Source organism: Thermobia domestica, chromosome 5, assembly GCF_964235325.1.
Source record: "Thermobia domestica chromosome 5, izTheDome1.hap1.1, whole genome shotgun sequence".
NCBI lineage: Eukaryota > Metazoa > Arthropoda > Insecta > Zygentoma > Lepismatidae > Thermobia > Thermobia domestica.
Window position 1 is genome coordinate 245,622,647 of NC_137458.1, and position 19,580 is coordinate 245,642,226.

At 37.3% G+C, this 19,580-nt stretch overlaps 1 protein-coding gene across 1 annotated transcript in view; it reads left to right on the forward strand.

Annotated features, from left to right (window-relative positions):
- The first annotated feature begins 10,201 nt into the window (after positions 1 to 10,201).
- The window catches only part of LOC145685451 (uncharacterized), a 115,699-nt gene continuing 106,320 nt past the window's right edge, over positions 10,202 to 19,580 (forward strand). The window contains exons 1-2 of the mRNA XM_081757849.1: positions 10,202 to 10,254; positions 11,333 to 11,404. Coding sequence (XP_081613975.1) covers positions 10,202 to 10,254; positions 11,333 to 11,404 — 125 coding nt within the window. The remainder of the gene's footprint in view (positions 10,255 to 11,332; positions 11,405 to 19,580) is intronic.

Here is a 19,580-nt window from a genome sequence, read left to right on the forward strand (position 1 = left end):
TCTGCTTAAGATATCCCCATAGATAAAAATCAACGGGCGTTAAGTCAGGGGATCTGGGCGGCCACTCCATGGGACTACGGCGACCAATCCACTTCCTTGGCAGTTGTTCATCCAACCATTCACGGACACCAAGTCCATGATGTGGAGGGGCTCCATCGTGCTGAAAATAAGATGGGAAGATGCCGTCAGCGTTCAGTGTTGCAAGGAACACAAGGTCCTGCAACAGCATCAGATACTGTGGTGCGGTTAAGGTGTTGTAAATGAAAAATGGCCCAATGATGCGGGTGTCCCATATGCCACACCACACCATCACCTTCGCTGGACTATGTTCTCAACTCGGGTCAACCCAGTTCGGATTTGCGTCACACCAGTATCGACATTTATGTCGATTAACCTCCCCGTTCAAAGTGAAATACGCATCGTCGCTAAACAGTATGCCCTTGGCAAACGCAAGATCCAGTTCGTGTTGTTCAATAGCTCACATGCAGAACTCCAACCGGCGATCAGGGTCATCTTCGTTCAGTTTATGTTGTATGTGCAGCTTGTAAGGATGCCACTGATTGGCGTGCAATAACCGGATAACGGAGGATTGGCTTATTGCACATGCTAGGGACACACGACGCGTACTTCATTTAGGACTTTTTTCAATCGACGCAACAACCGCCGTTGCAGTTCCCTCATTGATGGCAGTCTTTGGTCGCCCACTACGTGCCCTATCTTGAACAGAGCCCGTCTCCCGGAATTTGGTAATCACGTGAGCCACCGTGCTGTGCGATACCGGTTCTCTGTCTGGGTGCCGTCTGTTGTAGTCAGCTGCTATTGTTCGGTAGCTCCAGCTAGTGTCATTTGATGTGCCATACACTCCCTTCCCATTTAAAAAAATGATTTGAATCCAAAATGTCGAGTTTCAAGATGGCGGCCAAAAAAGACATACACTCCAAAAGTTGCGGCTCCTCATCAAATCTCTGTTCCCATCATCACTTTTACTTTTCCCATCGAATTTTAAACTTCTGCAGGTGTTCAAGGACTTTTGACTCAACCTGTATATATATATATATGTATATATATATGTATGTATATAAGGTTTTTCAACTGATCTTATACGATTTTGGGGTGCTGATTTCTAATCCGATGTGTGCCACTCTGTAAACCTTGAGGAAACTTCGGAAAGGGGTACTAAACTGGGGTGGTGATCTCTTACTTTCCATGTCATAAATTGCTGGATTATCTCAGCATAGGTTCATTTTTCTCATATCCTATTAACAGTAGAATGCGAATTCATACGTATATTATAAATAACCATACTAGTAATCAATTAACGGAATTTGATAATGTTCTCACAAATGTAAGAATTGCCAACTGTCAATAAAATTTACAAAAATAGTTTAAGAATATTTTATTTTACAAACATTTCACATAGAAAATGTTAAAAACAAGAGAAGTATCATATATATTATAAAAATTCAGTCTTTAAACTCTCATATGAGCTATGAATAAAAGCCAGACAATCACTAAAAGGAAAATGGGGAAGTAGACATTTTGACTTCTAAATGTGGTTAGTATAAAAATAACACATTCGGAACAGTTCAAATATATATTTTTGTAAACTATTTCCAGTTTGTCTCTTTGTGAATAGTCTTAAACGTATTTGTCGTGTAGAAATTCTACTTCCTCTCTTGAACGTCATAGTAGCCAATTATTACGGAATTATTTTATTTTTTGAGTCGCGAATTTTAGTGATAACGTAAAACTAAACGTGATCTATGCACAGAATATGCAATATTTTTATTTAGTCTTCATGTCACTTCGAATACGGTATAATCATAGGCACTGTTGCCACACGTGGTACAATTGTACCAAATTCAGCCCTTTTTGTCATTCATCGGCCCGTTGGTACCACGCTGGCATTTTCAGCCCCTTTTGTGAAAAAGTTGGTACAATTCTACCCAATTCAGCACCATAGATACCACTGTGACTTAAAATTATTAATAATGTGTTGTGATGTCTTTCAGGGAAGGCTCTAGGACGTTGAACCGGTTTCACATTTCTTTTTACAAATGTCAGTTTACTTACCTTATATTCTTCTTACAGTCTATTATCCTCCTTCGGTCGTGAAATAAGCGAGAATACGGTGTAATAATTTGTGTTTTAATGTTTTATTTTAACGTATTGTTTACACACGAACTCGGAGATAATTTATTTATTGGTTGTTTTATTTATTTTTTCTTATATGACCATAATGCTGTTTTAGTTTATTGGTCACTTTGAAATAGAGGCGCGTTTGGTTTCCCTACAATACATACTGAAGATGATAACTGTTTTCACTTTTAATTTGCGGCCTCTGTTATACTTCCTACGTGCGAGAAAAGTTCCATCTACTTCCACAGTTGTTCGGGGTCTTCCTATTTGGATGTTTTTAAGAAGTAATTTCTAAGCAGAGCACTTTCTTGATTAGGACTCTTGGAAGAGGCGGGGAGTGTTCTAGAACTTTACCTCTTTTATTTTCGTGTTATACAGCCATGGTATACACTGATATACACTGGTATAAAATAATGAATTCAGCCCCTTTTGTTTCAATTTGGTACTATTTTTCAGCCCACTCCAGACCTAGGACTGTGGCAACACTGATCATAGGAAAACAGGTTATTCGGGAAAGCTACAATTGCAATAGCGATATGAGAAATATTTCTTTCGTAAAATGGAGTAATATTTTTTTTCTGAATCTCTAATTTTAATTTTTCACGCAGCACAACAAACGAAATCCAAACCAACTATGTTTCCCAACGGTATTTGCATATTTACATGTTGTTGAAAGCATTAATTTGTTTGTTTGGATAACATAGAAACAAAGCACAAAACTTTATCACAATCAACGCAATGGATTCCTCTTCATCACTCTCTTCTGTTTGTTGTAGTTCAATTATACACTCATTTTGGCAGGTACGAAACGATGTGCACTTCGATTTCCTTCTAAGGCAATCACAAGCATGATAGCATCCCTTTGTACATGAGCAGCTACTTAAGTTCACTCTATATCAGGCGCTATTGGTGTATCTGCGGGCAACATACGAGGTATATACATATTCTTTTGCAGCATATGGTAAAAAATTCCATCCGAAATCTCTTGGATCTAGATCAGGAGGATAAGTTTGTTCAGCTGATTTCCATATGGCTGTCTGAACATAAGCTCGCTTATAATGTTTCTGCAGTGCACCAATAGTTGGAGGAAGCTTAGAAAGAGATGGAAGCCTTGTGATTGTCTTGCCTACCATCTTTCTCTTCCAGAGTCGAGCTCGTAATCCTTTGGTAACGGTTTCTCCAGAGCTATATAACTAAGCAAAAAATGTAGCACACTGCTCTGCTATTACAGTTCCTTCAGGTTTGAGATTACCAACTGTTTTAAGTGTGCCTGGAAACTCCGATAGAATGTTCAGCACCTTTACGAATCCCAGCAGGAGATGCAGTAGTATGGAGCCAGTTAGAGCATGGGCTCCCAGCATATTCACAACATACGAACTGTGCACTCTTACAACTTCGTTTATGTCAATTACTTCTCTGGATCCAGCTCATTTTTCCACTACGATTGATGTAGTTAACTTTTGAACATATACGTGATATGCAAGCAGCACTAGTAGGGCCTACATCCGTATCGTCACACTTTACCCACATACATTGGTCAGGAGCATGTTTAGCTTCCGTAAGAACTATGTTTACGTCAGCTTCTTCGTGTATTGTTGATTCACCCCATAGTCCTGCTCCCACTTCAATTGGGGATGGTTGTGGTCCAGTGATAACCAATCTATGATTCCATCTACCTAGATATATTAATGTCCATTAGCGATTCTGTGATTAATGAAATAAGTTACTTTTTCGTATTCATTGACGTCAATACGAACGCTCTTTTAGATAAAGGAGTTCATATTGTCTTGGATTTCCTTGCTGTCACTTCCTTCGTGTTGCTGCTTTGATGCTGTTTTCATAGTACCGGTATCTATCGAATGCTACATGCAGAATATGTACATGTTTCTCTGACTTTCCACCATTGCTGTGAGTGTCTTTACGTATACTTCTAGAGTAGCCGGATGTGCTGGCTGTGATACGTGCCAGAGCATTGCACAACCGTCAAGAATGACAATTGGATGGGTGCTTACTAACAATCTTGCTGATTTCATTACGGCAAGTTTGTGTTAAAGAACACTTTTTGGGATTTGTATTTCGCCCTTCTCATTAAACAGAGCGGTTGCAACTGGAGCTTATTCATGGTCAAGCACATCATTCACATTAATATCACGAGAAGATACGAGCAGATCCATTGTACGATCAAAAATAACACTGTGGTCAATTATCACTTGAGCCTAAATTCACTGATTTCGTAATGTCTATAGTAATAATTTTTTAGTTCTCTTGGAAATTCTTTGGTGAAAATTACCAAGCAATTTACACACTAAGTCAGTTAGCTGCTGTATTCCCATTTTAACGGCGTCTTGTATGTTTAGCGCACTCTCACACAAAATTTGCCCACTAACAACATTAACTAAGTCCGAAGATGGGTGGTTTTTGCTATCAAAGGGATCGATACATGTTGACAAAAATTCACGAATCTTTTCGCGATCTCCACAGTCAGCTTTGATACGTGGATCTGTCTCCTTGTGATGGAAAACTAAGTCCTCATTTTCCAGTTTCTTCATATCGTCCACATCTTTCTGAATTTGACCAAATAGTTTAAGGAAAGAACCTATACGGCTAACGTTTTCGGCTTTAGGGTAAATCCAAATACACCAGCATATTCCAGATACTCTTTTGGTGACTTACTACGTGTTCACTAGGCACGAATTTTGAACTAATCTGATTTTTCTCAGATATAAATTAGTTTACTACCTCACCTAAACACCACATAAGTTTGCATGTACGTAATTTGAAAACATTTCGTTTAGCTTTAAAAAGTGAAAAGTTACTATTGTACTGTTACTACATGAGAAGAAAGAATAAACCTACGTTTATGAAAGCAAAATTTCTTATAAAATTTTGCTCCCAATTCTTGTCCCCCTTGCTCGTCAGAAATTATATGATGAGTAAATAAAAATATAGCATATATTTTGGTAGATCTCATTTCCTTTTACGTTTTTATCACTAAAAATTCGACTCAAAATACAAAAGAACATAATTCCGTTCAAAAGAGGAAGTAGAATTTCCACACGACGAAGACGTTTAAGGCTATTCACAAATGATTGATACAAACTGGAAATAGTTTAGAAAAATATATATATTTGAACTGTTCTGAATGTGTTATTTTTGTACTAACCACATTTAGAAGTCAAAATGTCTAGTTCCCTATTTCCCTTCTAGTGATTGTCTGGCTTTTATTCATAGCTCATATGAGAATTTAAGGACTGTATATTTGGAATATATATGATACTTCTCTTGAACTTATACGATACATTTTTACGTGAAATTTTTGTAAAATAAAATATTCTGTATAAAAACTATTTTTGTAAATTTTATTGACAGTTGGCAATCCTGATATTTATGAGAAAATTATCAAATTCCGTTAATTGATTACTACTATGGTTATTTATAATATATTCATGAAATGGCATTCTACTGTTAATAGGATATGAGAAAAATGAACCTATGCTGAGATAATCCAGGAATTTAAGACATGGAAAGTAATTGAACACCACCCCACTTTAGCTTCCCTTTCCGAAGTTTCCCCAAGGTTTACAGAGTGGCACCCATTGGATTTGAAATAAGTACACCAAAATCATATAAAATCAGCTGAAAACCTTATATATATATACAAATCATGGTACGACTAAAACTTGCATCTTCCCCCTCGGGCATACGGGCACGACCACTTGTGTTGGCTCACAAATAACGGACCGGGGCGTACAGAACCAAATGCAGGGATTATGCTGGTAGCCAATAAGCAATAACCTCAACTTCTTCTAGCGTCAGTAGCGTCGTAACTGAAATTTCGGTTGCGTTGTGTTACCAACATTGTTTTCAGAGTTCATCTCTCTTAAATTTCTTTCATTTTTCCGCATATCATACTTCAATCTTGATGACGCCCTGGACCCAAGACCCTATGACCCTTAAATATGAGCCAGCCTTGGCCTACTGCTTAACGTGGAATCCGAACCCAATGACTTCCTATTAAAATCAAACCCGAGTATTTCGCATCAAAATCGCCTATACTAACTGTATAGCCACGAGGGATCTATCCTCTTCTGTTTCCAATTGAAATCATTGTCTCAGGCAATGTAACTGTATTCGTGGGATAAACAAATTACGTTTATGCAAACACACCTTTAGTTGGTTGAGACTCAACTATTTCATTGGACCAAATTTAAACACTCTTGTATCCTCTACTTGTACATCCATGAACAAACGTGCAAACTCTCATCCATGGAACGCTTGTGTTCTCTAAATTTCGAACCGAAAGTCTACTTTTAAACTCATTATAAGGTCAAGTCACAAGTATTTCAATATTCTGGTACGTAACATACCTATATTTATTACAGTCCATTGAAAGCAGGTTAACATTCCAAGCATAGCTACTAGTATTGGACAGTTTGCAGCAACTTTCTTCCCAGTTTCTCCATTTCACGTCGATACCATGTACTGTCTTCAACCAGTCACTGTTGTTTACATCTCCTGCTGGTTGGTAAATCATTGTGGTCTCAGGGAGTTCGCCTTGAACTGATATAAGTAGTAATCCGAAGTGGCAAGGTCAGTACTATATGTCGAATGTGGCATCAATTTCATGACATCAAGCTTCTGAATTTTTGTTGTGGTTTTGAAAGCAAGTGTGGTTTTACATTAGGCTGTTGCACACCCCCACTCAAACTACTCGAAATAAACGTTGGCATTGATAATACGGCCGTTAGGCACGAACTCAAAGTGAATTATCACCTCGTACTTCCACACAGATCGAGCATTACTTTATGCTCGAAACAGTTCTGTTACACGACCGATTCTGGCAGTTGGACCTTGCTCATCCACTGTTTCCGACTTTCAAATTTCGAAGAAAAAAATCCCTACTCTTCGTCGCATGTGACAATTCGTTTCAAGAGACGCACAACACGCGAATTTTGCATTAATTGTCTGCACACATCCGCTCTGCTCTTCACCTGAGCTGGGTTTAACTCAGGTGACAGCTCCTAATTGTTTCCTGAGTTACTGAAGATAACGAACTACAGTTTTTCCGAACATGCCGAGTTGATTTCATATTTGCCGTGCCTTAATGGATTAGTTTTCCTCAATGGTGTGTCATATGGCCTTGGATTTGGAAATTCATCATGGAAGTGGAGCAGAATGAGTGTCTCCTCTGTTTTGATATTCTTGTTCACGGAAAACTTGACGGAATATTACGACACAGCATATATAGGAAGTCAACACATACATCTCAACACAAGCAGCTTCCATCACAAGTCATAATGTCTTACGGTGCTAAACACCTTGACCCACAGAGCAGTCTCTGTAAGTGACCAGGAAAGTTTTCAAGAGGAAATCAACCATCTTCGTTCGACCCTACAAGATAATGACTACAGTCTTACACATATCAACATGACAACAAAAAAGGGCCTTTATTTGGCAACATAAAGTGACCCAAAAAGTTAAAAGTGAGGATTATCTCTCTACGCTGTATTACCTTTCGTCTGTTGCACCTCCGTCAAACTCAGAAGAATACTTGCCAGACATGGTATAACAGTTATTCATAAACCTTCAGCCAACAATCAGATCATTACTCAAACAAGTGGGAAACGACCTTCACATGCGCACTTCTGGTGTATGCTGTATACCACGTGAATGTGGCAAAGCATACATAGGACAGACTGGGCGTACAATAGAACAACGATACGAAAAACGCAACAGCTACATAAGACTTCAGGAACCCGAAAAGTCATGACTAGCGGAGCATAGTCTAGAACTTGGACACAGAATTGATTTTACATATACCACCATAGTAGCCAAATGCGACAAATTTTGGGACAGAACAATAAAGGAATCCATAACTATCTCACGGGAAAGGAACGGTCTCAAGAGAGGCAATGGGTTTCAACTCAGCCCTATCTGATCGGCCCTTTTCAGGAACAAAAGGCAGACCTTCAACATAGCCATTTATCATAACCACAAAAGCAGCTAATCAGGAGCCAGCGTCTCTCAACCAAGCAGAAGCAAACATTTCCCTCAGCCAATCACAAGCCCCCATTCATAGTTCCGCCTCTAAAATAGTCACAATATATACATGCCCATATCTCCAGTCTCTTCATTACAATCCGTGAAGATGAATACAATGTCTGCATTTGAAGCATCAGATGTCAATGCCTTCACCTGGCTGATAGCCCGAGAAGATTTATTAAAATCAAGTCGCCAGGAAAAATTCAATTCTTACAACTAAAATAGAGTATTTCACGAACTTTTTTTGTTAAAAACATGAGACTCGGTAGGGAGAATTCATCATTAAGAACAACTGGAAACGTATCCCATTGTTTTAGAAACATCTCACCTGACAGGTGTGAAGTGAATTTTTCTATATTTTTCCTTATTATATAAAAATGACATTGGCATTATCTGTGTCATTATCACGGGAAAATGACTGAACTGTTTGAAATGAATTTTGAAACATAGGTGGCACCTAGCTTGAGATATTTTCTAACATGTCACGTTCATTAGGGTGGTGTTGAAAGTATACGCCGTCTATACAAATCCATACTGTATTTTTATCTCCGTTTGAAATGAATAAAAAACATAATTTGCTCTTCGCTAAGTTTTTCTTTTAATAAATGAGTTTAAAGTGTTTTTGGAAAATAGTAAGCTCTAGGAACTTCTGATCATTTCACTTTGAAATGCATAAGCAATAAAATATATTTAAATTTTTTAGAAACAATAACGTCTGTGTACAGCTTGAAATAATTTTTAAACATAATTAACATTTGGTTTAAGCTGGGATTTTATAATTTCATGTCGATTTAAATGCACAAGGGAGTTCTAATACACTCGTAAAACATTTCGGCAACCTGTAACGCTGAGCACGGCACCTAGTAGGAAAGATATTTAATTTGTGCATAAAATTAAGTTCAAAGCATACTTTTATATATTATATATTGTTGCACGAATTTTGTGAACTAATAAAATAAACACGATAGACTTCTTGTACGAAGACTAACTTTTTCACACCGATTTAGAGCCTGAATTGATTTTAAATAAAATGTTACACATAGTGCTCATGTGCAAATTTTGGTTTAGGACACATACCCAACAGATTTCTTCAGTTTATCCAATAGTATTAAGTATTTGTGTGTAGTACTTTGTTTGAGACTTCATAATATTTGACTGAAGAATATATCAATATTTGAAGAAAATTTTAGTATTTTGAGTGCATATTTAATATATCTGCTACATCTACCTGTAACAGCTTTCAACTCCATAGCTAATATATTTCAATGAATGAACTTATTAATGAATGTATTAGGTTGGTGAAAATGAAATATCCTCACCATCTGCATCATTTCCAAAGATCAAAAAGAAGAAAATTACAATACCTGTTTAATCAAACTAGCCACCGTATGCAACCACATATTATAGGGAGCTAGCTTTAATGCGAGGCTGAGGAATTCAGAGTTGATTGGCAAGTTCCCCACCCTGTCGCCAAGAAACGGTCACTTGACGGTCCTGCGCAGGGTTGCCAATGCGTTGTCAAAAAATTCAGCTAATATTCACTTAATTCAAAGAGTTTATGCAATTATGCAATCCCTATCGAAGATCCCTGTATACGTGGTAGACACACGCAAATTAGGCTGTGGCAACAAATGCTTCAGTTTTTTCTCCCTCGCTTCTTCGTCGCACTGCACTATGGCCTTCCTTGTTACTTCTCTAACTTCGCTGTGTATAGTTTGCCCTCTCTTACGCTGTGAAGCCATTCTCAAATGAATAATAAGCAACAAAACCGCAACCACAACAGCACACAACAAATAACCAACTCACACTCTCTTCAGAATGACATTCATGTGACAAATTTTTAACCCTGGCAACGTTGACATATAGAAGGAGGGTAAGGGAGTATTGCAAGAGTCAGGCAGAAAAATTGTTGAAATTTCCCCCCCTTTACCTCAGCCCCCGCTGGTAAACAAGCTAGCTCCCTATAATACTTTTGTCATTGTTCAGCCAAACGATTGGATTTCTGCACTAAAAAACTACAATGGGATATAAGATGCTAAGTCCTCAACTACTCAGTCCACCATCCCCTCCTAAGTTAGTGATCGAGTTGTCGCAAGAGGCTGTAGTCAGTTGCAGAGATAAGAGGGATTCATATTGCCACTTATGGACGGTCTACCTGCACCGTTCTTTGTGCGATATACGAGCCAGCATTGTCCTGCAATATGAGAATATAATGCCCGTTGACTACTGCTGAAATATTCGGAAAAGTCTCTCTGCACTTCATGAACTTTATGTTTCATGAACTATATAGACGTGCATTTATGGTTTTGCCTAGTCTCTGAAAAACATAATGGATCACTCCCATCCTACCAGTAGAAATACTGTATGACTGAAGAGGTAGTTTAGGACCACTTCCTGGATGTTGATCACGATTCAACTATTTCCCTGACCGCTTACGGTTATCATAATAAATCCATTTTCATCTAAAATGACCATTTGATGCAGAAAACTTTCATGGTTATTTCTTCAACTCAGAAAATTCCACATTTCCAAACGGTAATTCTTGTTGGATGTTGTCAATTCATGCTCATCATCTATGAATCCAAGACACCGATCAACAGTCGTATGGTGCATGCCTAACATGTCAGCAGTGGCACGAACGGATCCGCTTACACGGTGTTCCTGAGAACTCATTACGACATGATATTTGTTGGTGTTGGCCACGGCACTCATTTTGCAATGTTGTAGCATCAGAACGAAATTTGAGAAAATAATGGAGAACAGTGCATTCACTCACAATTCCTAGCCCAAATGCACTGTTAATATCCTTTCCGGCTTGTAGTGCAGAATGTAACCGAAAGGAACATCACTCACAATTGTGTGTTCTCCATGGTGCACTTTCATACAACCATGTTCAACAGGGCACTTCTTTCTGTCTCGTACCACAGTCTGTTTGCTGGGCGCATACAGAGTTCGTTAGATGCTGAACGTGATGTTAGACGCAAGGATTTAGTCCATCCCTGTGTTGTGTTGCCGAAGTGAGTCTCCCACCAAAAGTCATCGAGAACATTTCATTCTCACCAAGCTAATAACTTTATCATCTTACTTAGTGTTATGACTACTTTCTTATTGAATTAAATTCAGTCATAAAAATAAGTGTGTTCTCTTTCAGAGACCTATTTGACAATGAACTAGATTACCTTCCCGGAAGGATTTTCGACGATTTGAAAAGTCTCCAGCATTTGTAAGTAGAGTATATATTCTTTACATTTGATAATTTACATAATTTGTTTAACCTTTTGTTCAATCTGGTAAAGAAGGATTATATATATATATATATATATATATATATATATATATATATATATATATATATATATAGAAGATTCTTCGGTTTATATCGAATCCATTTTGAAGAATTGGCCTATTAAATTTACAAGAAATCTCGCTGCCCCTATTGATGATGTTCTATGATACCTCAGCACTCTGGACTATCGTTTGAGAGTAAAGTTTCCATTGGAACATATTCTGGCAAACCACAGACAAGGGAATTCGATTCCACTGAAGTCCATTGCACTGGCATCGGACCCTTTCACAGGAATATCTTGAAACGCAGTTACACGAATTCTGATTGCGTTCCATTTCCTGATTTAAAAAATGCAGTGATGTTCAGATTGTATGACTTGAACCCTTGTCAATATGGTTCCTCACTAGTATTACCCACGAGACCAAGCATTGCAAGCTTCGTCTCTAAATCAAAATGAGAAGTACTTTTCAAAGTTCGAGACAAGACGAGAATTTTTACATGTCTCATAGGCAGAATTTGTTCACCCAGGTCGTGGTTCTCAAAGGCTACTTGAATATTAGATAATTCATACTATGAAAATTGAACTGATTAAATGACTATAGAAACAAAGAAATATAATTTATTAACCTTTAAAAGTAAAGTGATCATACAATACATCTATTCCAATTATAAATACGGTTTAAATGTACACTCATGTCCAAAATTATTGTCGCATATCTATAACTGTCTTCTTGTAAGAATATAATTTGATAATGATTCTGCAGGATACTTTTAATAGTGATACTATGTGCGTAATCGGGAAATGTATATTTGTGGTAAATTTCATACGAAAGAAATTATAAATACCAAAATTATAATAAGTAAAATAAAATGTTGCTAAATGGACATTAAAATTTTATTTCCGTTTTATTGTTCTTATTTCGTGCTCTTTTGACATGAAATTTTCCACATATATATCTTTGTCGATTATACACATACTAACATTATAAGAAAAACCGGGCAAATTCGTTATCAAACTATATTCCCACAACAACATATTTATAGACATGCGACAATAATTTTGGACATGAATGTACATCTTGTTAATACATTATAATTGTACTTGATATCCTATACATATATTTTAAGCCCAGATTAGCGAAAGCGCCTTTAGTGCACTGAATCCCGAGTTCGATTTCCGTGGAGAGCCTTGAAATTTGAACCCATTACGGTGGTTCGAATTCCACGTTAAACAGTAGATCTACGTCTCATATAGCCTCGGCGCTGAAAAGGGAAGTTGGAAACAATCTAGGTAATTTAACAAAATCTGAATACATAACCTTTTAAATAGATTAGATTACAATAATGAAATTTCGGAAAACTATTAAACTGTTTACACTATTGCATTCTAATAAGGAATTATTTGCAAGTTAAAATGTGAGTTTCTACGTGAATCAATATTAATGAAACGCATTTGTTTAGTATTTGACAAATTGCATGCTACTGTATTATTTCTGTTTCATTGCTTACACCAGGAAAAGATCAGAAGTTTACTCAATATTTTTACATTTCAAATACACTGAAAATTTGCCTTGTTAAAATCAATTAATAGTAGTTTAGTTCTGTAAACGAGTTTTACGTTCGTTTTGGTATGAAAATTGACTAATGAAACTGAATGATTTGTATCTTTTAGTTTTTAAAATTAATGTTAATTATTCAATATTTATCCCTTCATAGCATGTGAATTTCCTATTAACAAGTGTTCAGTTGTGGCATGATTACTTCGAAAGGTCAAGTTTATAAATTTACTAAACGAATTGAGAAAAAATTTTTGAGGTGTAAGGAGAAAAGCTTTTCGAGCATCTTGACGGGACGATAAAAAAATCCTTTAAGGATAGAAACTTAACGATAGTTCTACAAGATTTACGAGACAAGTCACGAAAATCTTATTTCTCGTCTCGTTTCGTGGAGATCACTAATCTTCAGCTGCGTTGCAATTGTGGGTAGTCGATCCGAGAAAGAAGTGTGATAATCATCTCCAGAAAGTATATTGCATTCACTTTCATGTTTTATATCAACTATGCATATCAGCAACTTCTCTGTATAAGTAAATCCCAGATAGAAAAGTTTCCCGGGAGTGGCAAAGTTATAGCAGCTGTAACATCACTGTCACGGCAGGGCCTGAATATGACTACCAGCATTTAGATGTACAGGGTTTGTTCGGAAAATAGTAGGGGAAGGCGTTGTACGTGTGAACACTTTTAGAGTTTTCGAAATGTTGGGACTAATATTCAGCACTTTTCCCCCAATTTTTGTCATATATTTGAAGTGTCATCTCTTCGCTATCAGATAGGATAATTTTTAAACGTGTTACATAATTGCAATAGCTTTTATGAGATATAATAAGAACATATCCGTTTTGTTCACAGATACATTATGGTCATGTACCATTGAAACCTTTGAACAAAGTGATAATTGCAACGTTTCTGCGGCAATAATATAAAAAGAAGCCATAAATATTAACAGTTATAAATTGCAATAAAAGGCTTAGCTATAAAAAGTTCACCAGAAATGAAATTTTATTAATTTTAATTCAAAATGGAAGGGAAGTTCTAACAAAATCTTGTCAATAATAAACTTGAGTAGATACAACTTTTAAAATTATCTTGCTTCTTTAAACCTAGTGCTGCATCTACAATTTCACCAACAAAATGTTCAGGGGGGGCCGCGGTGGCTCAGTGGTAGAGCGTTCACCTCTGGTGCATGGGGTCCTGGGTTCAAACCCTGCTCCCGCCAAGTGAACTTTGTGGTGGACAAACACCGTGTGCGTGGGTTTTCTCGGGGTTCTCCCGTTTCCTCCCACTTTCTTCATTCCACCATTTCATTCATTACTCATCATCACCGTCTCCTTTAGCCTAGCCGGCATAACCGTGGGACGTAAAACTCAAAAAAAATGTTCAGGACTTCCTTTATTCTTTAAGAACAGGATTAACACAAAATTACCAATAGCACAACTGCTCGTTTGGAATTTCTCTATTTCTTCTAAACATTTTTCTGAATCAAGGATAGGTCTAACTTCCCTCAAGGCTTCCCGAAGTCTTCATCACTATGTATCATGAAAACTAATGTTCGGAAGAAGATCATCTTTTAATCACTTTGCAATAATTCTTTTAAAATTCGAGATTGCCACAACGGTCTCTGGGTCATACAATTGCTATCTGTTTTCTTGTCAATATATGATTTTCTTTTTTCGAGAACTTCCTTTTCAGGGGTGCTTGTAACAATTTTTGTTCTCGCAGGTTCTCTTCCTCTCGTTCGTCTTCCGTGGTGCTGCTTGTGGGTAAGGTCGTATTTGCACAGGTGAAATGCTGGCTTGGTAGTTGCAATAGTAGTCGCAGGAAGATCTAGCAAAGAATTTACCTGACATGACACTATATTTGCATATCGCTCTGTAGCGGATGATGTTTTACCTTCCGTTCGTTGGGACTCTTGGAATGGTTGTTCAGACAGAATTAATGTTGAATTAGGTCGAGTGCTTGTAGCTGGTTCTTCTGGAGCAGGTCGATCAGTAACGAAGGAACACAAAAAATAATCACCGGTGAAAGTACTAGGGCCCAATGGGAAAGTTGCAGTTGATTTAAATCCACTAGTTATATATATTACTATTGTGCTGCCAAAATGTCTTGAGCCGTGGCAAAAATGCGAACTAAAGCTCACACCCTCACACACCCATGCGTTGAGCCAATAAGGGTTCAGCTGTTGCTAAGCGAGAGAAAGCGAGTGGAATTCCTTCAGCCGATAGCAGCGCTTGCAACGGAAGATTGGGATCAAGTCAATGTGGTATATTTATAGTACTGAATGCCCTGTTATAAACTTTCCCCTTCAATTTCTGCAATTCCATAAATATTAAATGCCAGGATTGTACCTTTGAATAGTATTATTTATCGTTCAAAGGTACACGATGCATTAATGTTTATAGCTACAAGAGGGTCACCATTACGAAAAAAAGGTTCTCCATTAGCTTAAATATTACACAGAATTAAAACTAAGTATACTGCTGTACTCGCCAATGATTCTATCCCAAGGTTGGGCAAATAAATATCAGAAGTTGCGAAAACCGAAGAGCACAGAACTCAAAAAGTAACTACAAAAATTCTTCGTTTTGGGGATGAAAAAATTAAATCAAAAACTATTCGGCACAACAGTCAGTAAACAACTGCCAGTCGCGTTTGTAGTGCCCTTTCTCCGTTTCTCTTTCAAACATACTTTAATGACTGCATCTAGATAGCTCTGAATTCGAGGAAAGTACAGGTGTTCAAAGGTACGTTGTTTCAAAGGTACAACGTCTTCCCCTAGGACTGATTTTCTTTTTTTTCACAAGTTAGGAATATCGACTTAATGATTTTCAAAACATTCCTCTTCAGCATCAACAGAACTCTTCCAGTGACTCTACCAATCACCGAAGGCTCTCTGGAACGCAGAAACTTAATACTCTTCAGCTCCCTCGTTACGGTCTCTTGAATGGCCTGAACTGAGCCGTGGTCCCGTCCTTTCATTACCCTTTTCAGTCGGAGAAAGAGAAAGAAGTCTGCAGGAGCGACATCTAGGCTGTGGAGTGGGTGGAGAAACTGTATTATGTCACGTTTGGTCAGGAAGTCTATGACAGCAAAAGTGGCGTGGCTCAGAATATTGTCGTGATGAAACTTCCATGATCCAGCAATTGCTGGACGAATCCGGGAGACTCGTTTTCTCAGTCTTTCAAGTGCTTTCACGTAGAATGCAGCATTCACAGTCTGACCAAGCGGCACAAACTGTCTGTGAACCACTCCTTCGCAGTCAAAAAAATTATCAACATCAATTTCATTTTCGACTTGCTCATCTAGCTGTTTTGATCGACCCATGGCATCACTCCCATAAGTAGTCCTGATCATGTCATGGGTCTCACTCACAGTTTTACCCAGTTTGGCGCAAAACTTCACCGCATAACGCTACTCTAACAAACGATTCATTGTGGAGATGATAAAGTATCTTAAAATAGAGTTCATCTTAAACTCGATCTACACTCCGTAAAGGCTTGGAGACGAGTGGTGACTGGTGTGCTGGTAGTTACGACCACCCACCATCCTACCAGCGCAGTATCATTTCCCTCCATCACCACATTTTGGCGGGAGAAAAGTCATCCTATTTCTTCCCAGACAAACCCTGTATGTATGATTTATTCGTTGTGATGGCTGCCCGCCGTTTGCACAACGCCAAGTGTTTTTTTGTTTTTTGTTTGTTTGTTTTTGTAGTTTCCTGTAGTTTCATTATCGTTCTACAATGTGGCATGAAGCAGTTGGTGTACGCGGGCCTTCTGAACGCGCTTCAGATGTATCTACTTACAAATGGCTGTGTTCATATTTTTACATTTAAAAGTTCGAAATTGAATCACTGAGGTGAAGCTTTCTGGGAATCCTTGCAACACCGCGGGTATCACTTTTCTTGGAACACTATTCCTGTATTTTTAAAGAAAAACTGTTTCGTCATGGACACCTAGTTTGTGTAACGAATCATAATTGCTTTCGCAATAACCACCTCGAGTGTGAACTCATTCTCCCAACACTGTTTCACTATTCGCATATATGAGAAACGAGCATGGAAAAGGATCATGGCATACCATTCTCAGTGAAGGTTAAATTTAGATGCCATTTGACGACACTTACGATTCTTGCAACCAACTTCAGGTACATTACTGCTCACGGCAGCAGATTCATCCTTCCATCATCAGTCTCCAAATAGCAGTAGCGTTTCCAATTTGGCTCGATATAAAACGAACAGGCTTTTGTATTTTCGCAACTGTTTATACGTTAAATCTTCATTTAGGGATAAGTATTGTTTTGAGAAAAAGTAACCTACAAAGAAAAGAAGCATGAAAAAACATACGATGTCCCGAAAAGTCTTTAGAGCTGTGAGTAAAAATGGAATATAAGTAACCAAATTATAGTATCCTTGAGTTAATTACTAATCCCTCGATGGGTTCATCTATTGGATATTACTTTGGGATCTTAACAGAAATTACTAACAGAGTAATTCATATTAGGGTAAATGACTTCGGTAGTGAATTGAGAAAGCTTATTTTTTGACCCAAATACAGATTGATACAGGTCAAGAACAGAAGTAGGAAGCTTCAAAAAGATTGCAAAGTCGTCTGCAGACCGAAGGAGAAGAAAGAAGTTCCAAACAGATTAAAAAGTCGTCCAAGACATTGTTCTTACAACCAACTACAATACGCAACCGAAAATAAGATGAAACCTGAGACCATCACAGACGCATGCGCGTATACCAACATCAAATACATATGAGGTCCTTTCAAAAGCCACAAATGACACAGAAAAAGCCGTAAGGCTTCGGCTCTTGGGTCTAGCCTAGAAGGAGGTGAGCGAATGGAACGAAACTTGCAGGATTTATAGCTTTTCAGCCTAGAATAAAAGTGAGAAAAAATGAAATTTTCCATTTTCATATACAAAGGGAGCGGGGCATTCCTCTCAAAAATTGTCCAAATGAGACAAAACTTACAAATTTTAATTCGAGTAATGTCCTGAGAACAGAAATGATTTTTAGTTTTTTCTATTCCTATTTGGAGGGAGTAGAGGGGCATATTCCTCCATCAAATCCTATTGTTCGGCTCCTGGGTCTAGCCTAGAAGGAGTTGAGCAATCGGAACGAAACTTGCAGAGTTAATAGTTCTTCAGCCTGCAATAAAAATAAAAAATCAATTTACACACGCAAAGAGGGAACGGAGCTGATTGTAATTTAATAGGAATGTGGTCAACAGCAGGCCCGTAGCCAGCCTCGAAATTTAGGGGGGGCTAAATGTAAATTAGGGTGGGCACACACAGATATATATATATATATATATATATATATATATATATATATATATATATATATATATATATATATATATATATATATATATATATATATAATGTCTGTCTCTGTGTGTGATGATGAATAATTTCTTATGCTCTTAAAACTAAAACTACAGCGTCAAGGAATTATTAAAATTTTCCCCTATAGCGTTAGTACAACTGTACCTGAAAGCTAGAATACTGTGTGTTTCCTTTTTATTTATTTGTTATGGCAACAAAATATTTCTTCCGTTTTCTCATCTTCGAGGAAATAAAAAATATATATAAAAAAAATAGTTGGCCGAACGAACCAATCATTAAAATTTCCAAAGAATTAGTACAGGAAATACGTTTTTAAATTTTTGATGGACTGAAAAAATATTTGTGAAGCTCGAAAACATCTAGAGAGTAATGAGATTTAATACTACCTTCAAAGAGATTCTACAGAGAAGGGTCTCAAAATCTTAAATCAATATTTTGAAATACATGTGGCATAAACAAATATATGCATATTGGAAAAATGAAATTAACATCTTACCTGCATTGTTATTTACATGTCCTTAGATACGAAACTTTATATTTCTTCAAATATTACGCGCTTTATTTTACGCTTGTACTTCTGAACATTTTTTGATCAGTTTTTTATAGTGATGTTCGAAAGAAATAATATGTTTATGGGTTTTTGCTATCTACAAATTTATAAATTTTATAAGATTAAGAAACACAAACACAATACGCATATATACACTCCTCATGTTGGCACACTATAGTAGAAACGAGTTGAACATTTGAACAATCACTAACAACACAATCACAGTATAAGTCTCCTTGTTTTGGATGCTGCCAATCTTAGAACGATTGTGTCCAGATCGAGATTTCTGGTGATGTCATTGTTGTAACTCAACAAAACAAGATCGGCACGGTGCAGTTAATGTACAACTCCTTTTGAAAAAATGCCCTTACAAAGAAGGAATTCCTCTCACCTGAAGTAGTCCTATATAACGGTTGACCGGCTTCAGGGCAGAAATTTAGTAAAGAAAATATTCAAATTTACAAATGTAGGTATAATTTCTAATTGCTTTCTTTTTAGTAACTGAAAACATACATTTTGCATAACAGCTGTGAGTTCCATTTTATCACAACACATTTCAATTTTTAGACGTCGCCGACCCCTTAGCCAGGTCACGCAGAACCCCGGGGTCCGCGGACTCCAGTTTAAAAATCACTGCTCTAGACTCTTTGGA